This window comes from Gekko japonicus, unplaced genomic scaffold, assembly GCF_001447785.1.
Source record: "Gekko japonicus isolate JY-2015 unplaced genomic scaffold, Gekko_japonicus_V1.1 scaffold4901, whole genome shotgun sequence".
In the NCBI taxonomy this organism is placed as follows: domain Eukaryota; kingdom Metazoa; phylum Chordata; class Lepidosauria; order Squamata; family Gekkonidae; genus Gekko; species Gekko japonicus.
The window spans coordinates 10,783-18,592 of record NW_015173838.1 but is presented as its reverse complement, the minus strand read 5'-3'; the positions used below and the strand labels follow the sequence as shown (position 1 = coordinate 18,592).

Genomic DNA, 7,810 nt, shown 5'->3' with positions numbered 1-7,810 from the left:
GGATTTATACCCCGCCCTTCACTACCCGAAGGAGTCTCAGAGCAGCTTACAAACTCCTTTCCCTTCCCCTTCCCACAACAGACACCCTGTGAGGTAAAAGAAGAAGAAGAGGAGATTGGATTTATACCCTGCCCTTCACTACCCAAAGGAGTCTCGGAGCCGTTTACAAACTCCTTTCCCTTCCCCTCCCCACCACAGACACCCTGTGAGGTAAAAGAAGAAAAAGAAGAAGAGATTGGATTTATACCCCACCCTTCACTACCCAAAGGAGTCTCAGAGTGGCTTACAAACTCCTTTCCCTTCCCCTCCCCACCACAGACACCCCGTGAGGTCGGTGGGGCTGACAAAGCTCTGGCAGAAACTACTCTTTTTCAAGAACAGCTCTGACAGGACTATTGCTTGCCCAAAGTCATCCAGCAGCTGCAAGTGGAGGAGTGGGGAATCAAACCCGGCTCTCCCAGATTAGAGTCAGCGCACTTAACCACTACACCAAACATGAGCAGGGCAAATCTGGCTGCCTGGGCTTGAAGCTACCATAAGAACATAAGAACCTAAGAGAAGCCAACGCTGGATCAGGCCAGTGGCCCATCCAGTCCAACACTCTGTCACACAGTGGCCAAAAAATACCAGGGGCCCTCAGGAGGTCCATCAGCGGGGCCAGAACTCCAGAAGCCCTCCCACTGTTGCCACACACACACCCCAAGCACCAAGAAGACAGAGCATCCCTGGCCCCAGACTGAGAGTTCCTATCTATACCTTGTGGCTAATGGCCACGGATGGACCTCTGCTCCATAGGTTCATCTAATTCCCTAGTGGGTAAGGCTACAAAGCCCAGCCCCTTGGAGAAGACCCCCCCAAGGCCGCCGCAACACGATACATACTTGGTGACACCGGGAGTGGCACCGACGTTGCAGGCCCGGCTCCTCTTCAAGCTGTTGATCAAGCTGCTCTTGCCGACATTCGGGAAGCCTGCGAGATGAGGTGGGGGGAAAAGGCCTTCTGTTAGCCAAAGAGCTTGATGTCCCTTTCACAATCAATCCTATCTGAGCCCCTCAACAGCGAATGCTCTCCCCTCCAACTGTCGCGGAATTAGGGCCTGGATCGAGCCTCAGCCCTCTGTTCAATTTATGTTGCTTTTATGTCTATTAGTAAAAGATAGTTGGATCTTTGGTTCTGTTTCCCAGGAGGCTTCAGGGCTCCAGTGGTGCTGTGGTCTTCTGGGATTGATAACTCTGTACATGACTTTTGCCTTGGACGATGTTTACACATTCCAGCAGGAGGAGGAGGAGGAGACTGGATACATACTCCACCCTTCACTTGGGAGTCTCAGAGCGGCTTACGATCTCCTTTCCCTTCCCCTCCCCACATCAGACACCCTGTGAGGTAGGCAGGGCTGAGAGAGCTCTTTCCAGAACTGTCCTAGAGAGAACAGCTCTGGCAGAACCATGGCTTGCCCAAGGTCATCCAGCAGCTGCGAGTGGAAGAGTGGGGAATCAAACCCGGTTCTCCCAGATTAGGGTCCGCGCACTTCCCCACGACACCAAAATGGCTCTCTAGCAATGCTCCCTCTAAGCTGTGGAGTCTTGTGAGCAAGAATTCTCCTTTGTGAGCTACTGGCATTAAAGTTGTGAGCGAGCGATTTGGCTGCTGCATAAATTAGTTTGCTCTGGAGCCATCCCTTCCTGAGCTAAGACAAAAATGCGTGAGCCGGAGGCTAAAAAAAACTGTGAGCTATCCCACAGTGACTCAGCTTAGAAGGAACACGGCTCTCTAGTGGTGTCAGTGGTGGCGTCACTATTAGAATCAAACTGGATAGGGTGTCTGAAACGAGCTTCCTTCCCTCTCCTTGACTTTCTGTGAGCTTCCTGACCTCAGGAACAGAGAGAAGGGGGATGGATTTGGATCGGTGCATTGGTTCAGTTCTAGTTTGGCCTATGTCACATTCATGATAGTCCTATGCGATAGGTACGTCAGCAGCCATATGTCCAAGAAAGATATATACCTCTGGGTTAGTAATGGCCCTGTACAGACCCACCCCTGACCTGGTTAGGGCAGGCTAGCCCAGTCTCGTCAGATCTCAGAAGCTAAGCAGGGTCGGCCCTGGCTTGTGTTTGGATGGGAGACCTCTAGGAATATCAGGGTCGTGACATGGAGTCAGGCAATGCCAACGGCAAACCACCTCTGAATGTCTCTTGCTGCAAAAACCCTACAGGATTGCCATAAGTCAGCTATGATAAACATATGGAGCAGAGGTCCATCAGTGGCTATTAGCCACAAGGTATAGATAGGAACTCTCAATCTGGGGCCAGTGATGCTTTGTGTTTTTGGTGGTTGGGGGGGGGGTCAACAGTGGGAAGGCTTCCAGTGTCCTGGCCCCACTGCTGGACCTCCTAATGGCACCTGGCATTTGTGGCCACTGTGTGACAAGTGTTGGACTGGATGGGCCATTGGCCTGATCCAACGTTGGCTTCTCTTATGTTCTTAAAGCCACTGGTGGACCATCTGATGGCACCTGAGTTTGGGCCACTGTGTGACACAGAGTGCTAGACCGGATGGACCATTGGCCTGATCCAACATGGCTTCTCTTATGTTCTTAAAGCCACTGGTGGACCTCCTGATGGCACCTGGGGTTTGGCCACTGTGCGACACAGACTGTTGGACTGGAAGGTCCATTGGCCTGATCCAACATGGCTTCTCTTATGTTCTTAAAGGCACTGGGGAACCTCTTGATGGCTCCTGGGTTTTCACCACTGTGGGACACAGAGTGCTAGACTGGATGGGCCATTGGCCTGATCCAACATGGCTTCTCTTATGTTCTTAAAGGCACTGGGGAACCTCTTGATGGCTCCTGGGTTTTCACCACTGTGGGACACAGAGTGCTAGACTGGATGGGCCATTGGCCTGATCCAACATGGCTTCTCTTATGTTCTTATGACTTGACAGCAAAAAATATATATCCAGATAGACAGAGCTATGATGTGGCCTTATTCGGAATAGTCTGTGCAGTTTGCATCTCAAAAAGGGCATTTCAGAGCTGGAAAAAGTACAGCGGAGGGCAACCAAGATGATTAAGGGGTTGGAGCCCCTTCCCTATGAAGAAAGGCTGAAGAGTCTGGGACTTTTAGAAAAGAGATGACTAAAGGGAAACACGATAGGGGTTTATAAAATTACACACAGTGTGGAGAGAGTTGACAGAGAGAACTATTTCTTCCTCTCCCAGAATACTAGAACTCGAGAGCATCGAAGGAAGCTGACGGGCAGCAGATTCTTTTGTCAATACTTCATTTGTTACAGAGTGATTCAGTTGTGGCATTCGCTGCCAGAGGATGTAGTGAGGCCACAGGCCTAGACAGCTTTAAACAAGGGATTAGAAGACGGATTCAAGGACAAAAGGTCTGGCCTATCGGTGGCTACTAGACATGGTGACTAAAAGGAACCTCCACATTGAGACGCAGTAAACTTCCAAGTGACAGAGCCAGGAGGCAGCATCGCGGAAGGCCTCGGCCTCTCTGCCCTGTTGTCTGCCCTCCGGAGGAACTGGTTGGCCCCTGTGTGAGACGGGATGCTGGACTAGATGGACCCTCACTGGTCTGACTCAGCAGGGCTCTTCTGATGTTCTTCTCAGGGGAAGGCCTCGGCCTCTCTGCCCTGTTGTTGGCCCTCCAGAGGAACTGGTTGGCCTCTGTCTGAGACGGGATGCTGGACTAGAGGGACCCTCCCTGGTCTGACCCAGCAGGGCTCTTCTGATGTTCTTCTCAGGGGAAGGCCTCGGCCTCTCTGCCGTTGCTGGCCCTCCAGAGGAACTGGTTGGCCTCTGTCTGAGACGGGATGCTGGACTAGATGGACCCTCACTGGTCTGATCCAGCAGGGCTCTTCTTATGTTCTTAATCATACCGAGCCATGTTGTTCTACCTATCCAACATCCCCACAGGAGCCTGAGCTGAAACGGACAAACCTGCCCTGATTCTTCTCTCCGTATCCATTTGTGGGTGGCCTCTCTTCTCCAAACTGGACTTCCTTTCAGAGCTATAGTGGTCTTTGGATTTACACCTCAGGAAGCGGAGAAAATGACTGAGGCAAAGAGTCCCTTCTCTGCACCTCCCGATCCTCTTCGAAATCCTTCTGATCTGAAGACTCCCGGCCATCTTTCATAATCTCCCCCCAGTACGGGTGCCCTGCTCACCCACAACGCCGACACTGATGGCGGTCTTGACATCCTGGTTCCGGCAGTAGTTCCCCAGCACTTTCATGAGGCAGTCGGCTCCAACACAGGCCCCGCTGCTAAGCAGGTCCCCTGAGGCGTGGGTTACCGGGACACGGCTCCGTTGCTAGAGGTGAAAGAGAGAGATAAAAGAATTGTTAGGGGGCCATGGCTCAGTGGCAGAGCCTCTGCTTGGCATGCAGAAGGTCCCAGGTTCAATCCCCAGCATCTCCAGTTAAAAAAGGACCAGGTAGGCAGTGATGTGGAAGACCTCTGCCTGAGACCCTGGAAAGCCGCTGCCAGTCTGAGTAGACAATACTGACCTTGATGGACCAATAGTCTGATTCAGTATACGGCAGCTTCATGTGCGTCAAGAAATCCCTGAAGACCTGTGCTAATTCTCTAGGCCTCAATCCCTTGCTGTGGCAGAGGACTCAAACCTACCGAATCCTTTCTTCAATAGAGCTCAGAGCCAGTTTGGTGTAGTGGTTAGGAGCGTGGACTCTAACATGGGAGAACCGGGTTTGATTCCCCACTCCTCCACTTGCAGCTGCTGGTGTGACCTTGGGTCAATCACAAGTTCTCTCAGAGCTGTCCTTGAAAGAACAGTTCTCAGTCACTCGCCCCCACCTACCTCACAGGGTGTCTGTTGTGGGAAGGGGAAGGGAAAGGAGATTGTGAGCCACTCTGAGACTCCGAGTGAAGGGCGAGGCATAAATCCAATCTCTTCTTCTTCTTCCTTTCTCATCCCCGACGCCACTATTCCTCCCAAAAAGAACAACCCTAGATCTCCTAAAAACTACTACCTGGAGATCTCTCAGTCAAATCTGGCCTCTAGAGAAGCACCCCCTTCTGCTAACCTGAAGAAGTGAGCAGTGACTGACGAAAGCTCACACCCTGCCACAAATTTTGTTAGTCTTTAAGGTGCTCCTGGCAGTGTTCCCTCTAAGCTGTTAGTGTGAGCTAGCTCACAGTTTTTTAACCTCTGGCTCACACATTTTTGTCTTCGCTCAGGGAGGATGGCTCCAGAGCAAACTAATTTATGCAGTGGCCAAATCGCTCGCTCACAACTTTAATGCCAGCAGCCCACAAAGCAGAATTTCTGCTCACAAGACTCCACAGCTTAGAGGGAACATTGGCTCCTGGACTCTTTTCTACTGCTACAGACAGACAAACACGGCTACCCATCGTGATCTACCTCCATGAGGCGAAGTAAGTATGGCAGAAGTGAAATCTGAGGTAACAGAAGTTGCTGACAGGACATCTCAAGAAGAGGGCACTAAGGCGCTAGGCCTCATTTCTTCAATTTACAAATGGCCCTCAGAGAAAACGAGTTGCCGAGTCAGTTTCCGGCTCCTGCATCTCACGGAGTCTCTCACATACCAGGTTTCTGCTCTGCTGCTGAGTGGAAGCTTTAAAGGCGACGGTGGGGAATTCGTTCCTCAGGTACTTGAGCCATTTGGCAACAATCTCTTTAGACACCAGATCTGAGGCAGAGGGACAGAACAGCGGGGTGAGCGTAAGGGTTCCCAGCAACGTGAGAACAGAGAACGCCTGCACGGCCTTATCAGGGCCGGGTGAATTCTTTGTACCGAAAGGTTCGCCAGGCAAATTGTGTCCTAAGACTACTGTGTGCGCGCGCGTGTTTAAACTGTAACCAATGTTCCCTCTAAGCTGAGTTAGTGTGAGCTAGCTCACAGTTTTTTAGCCTCCAGCTCACACATTTTTGTCTTAGTTCAGAAAGGAGGGCTCCGGAGCAAACGGATTTATGTGGCAGCCAAATCCCTCGCCCACAACGTTTAACACCAGTAGCTCACAAAGTAGAACGTTTGCTCACAAGGCTCCACAGCTTAGAGGGAGCATCCCAAGGTCCGCAGGTGGGGCCAAATGCTACCCTCCCTATAGCATTGCCAGCTCCAGGTTGGGAGATTCCTGGAGATTTGGGGGTGTGGGAGTCTGAAGAGGGTGGGGTTTGGGGGGGGTGAGGGTCTTCAGCAGGGTGTAATACCAGACAGCCCACCTTCCAAAGCAGCCGTTCTCTTCAGGGGAACCGATCTCTGTTGCCTGGAAACCAGCTGTAATTGCAGGAGATCCCCAGCCACTCCCTGGAGGTTGGTAACCCTACCCCTTCCCACCTTCCAGGCAGAAGACTAGCTCTAACATTACATTAGCTCTTTCTCCCTTCCATGGTTTTGAGGTGACAAAATTCCAATAGGGAAAAGGAATCCCCATCTCACCCACAGGTACGTATCCCCGTATCACTCATAATCATAAAAGGCAGTGAAGAAGGTCTATAACGACCAATAACCACCGTGATTGTAGGAAGGACTGGATGGCTTCTAAAGATGTTGAGATAACTGCTGTATATGAAGAGATCTTGTTGGGAATTAGCTCCTAAGTTAAATGAGTTCACCTTTTTTGTGTATTGGGAATGACTGAGAGGAATCCATATAATGGCTCATGCGGCTGATAGTCCAATTACGGAATCTCGGATTTGGAGAAATTTGGATTTCACTTTGTTATAAAAATATGTTTCCCGCCCTCCATAAAAAATATGGTTAAGTGCGCGGACTCTAATCTGGGAGAACCAGGTTTGATTCCCCCACTCCTCCACTTGCACCTGCTGGATGACCTTGGGCAAGCCATCGTTCTGTCAGAGCTATTCTCTCAAGAGCAGTTCTCTCAGAGCTCTCTCGGCCCCACCTACCTCTTGGGGTGTCTGTTGTGGGGAGGGGAAGGGAAAGGAGTTTGTAAGGAGACTCCAAGTGAAGGGCGGGGTATAAATCCAATCATCTCCATCTCCTCCTCCTCCTCCTCCATCTCCACCTCCTCCTTCTTTTGCTCCAATTGCCCTGCCTTTCCACCACTGCCTCATGCCCTTAATTCTTCTCTGCTTGAGCTCTGTCACCCCAGACATTAACAAAAGTTTCAGATTAGTTGAACACAAATCTGAGTTTTGCTAGTGTGTAGTTTCCTTTGGGGGGGAGGAAGGAAAACCTGTAAATTTAATGGTACAATGTATTGGTAAGGCTTGCTGAGCATTAACACCATAAGAACACCACCAAGAAGAGCCCTGCTGGATCAGACCACTGGTCCATCTAGTCCAGCCTCCCCTCTCAAACCAGTTCCTCTGGAGAGTCAACAACAGGGCATGGAAGCTGAGACCTTCCCCTGATGTTGCCTCCTGGCTCTGGGATTCAGAGGTGTAGTGCCTCTGAACGTGGAGGCTCCCCTCAATGGCTAGTAGCCGTCCTCCATGAATCCAATCCCCTTCTAAAGCTGTCGTTTCCTGTAGCCAGCACTCCATCCTCTGGCCGCAAATCCCACATTTTAATCACTCTCTGTGTAAAGAAGTATTTCCTTCCGTCCGTCCTGAAATTACCGCCCATCACCTTCATTGGATGCCCTCGAGTTCTAGTATTTTGGGAGAGGGAGAAAAATTTCTCTGGGTCAACTCTCCCCACCCCGTGCATAATTTTATCAACCTCTAGTGTGTTTCCCTCTTAATCATCTAGAAGAAGAAGAAGAAGAAGAAGAAGAAGAAGAAGAAGAAGAAGAAGAAGAAGAAGAAGAAGAAGAAGAAGAAGAAGAAGAAGAAGAAGAAGAAGA

The 7,810-nt window shown here is 50.6% G+C and overlaps 1 protein-coding gene across 2 annotated transcripts in view; it reads right to left on the bottom strand.

The window, feature by feature from the left end:
• GNL3L (guanine nucleotide binding protein-like 3 (nucleolar)-like) overlaps window positions 1–7,810 on the bottom strand; it is a 32,080-nt gene that overhangs the window by 17,835 nt on the left and 6,435 nt on the right. For both annotated transcript variants that reach the window (XM_015423609.1, XM_015423610.1), the window contains exons 7-9: window positions 5,585–5,688; window positions 4,184–4,328; window positions 882–969 (exon numbers count right to left, since the gene is read on the bottom strand). In XM_015423609.1, coding sequence (XP_015279095.1) covers window positions 882–969; window positions 4,184–4,328; window positions 5,585–5,688 — 337 coding nt within the window. The remainder of the gene's footprint in view (window positions 1–881; window positions 970–4,183; window positions 4,329–5,584; window positions 5,689–7,810) is intronic.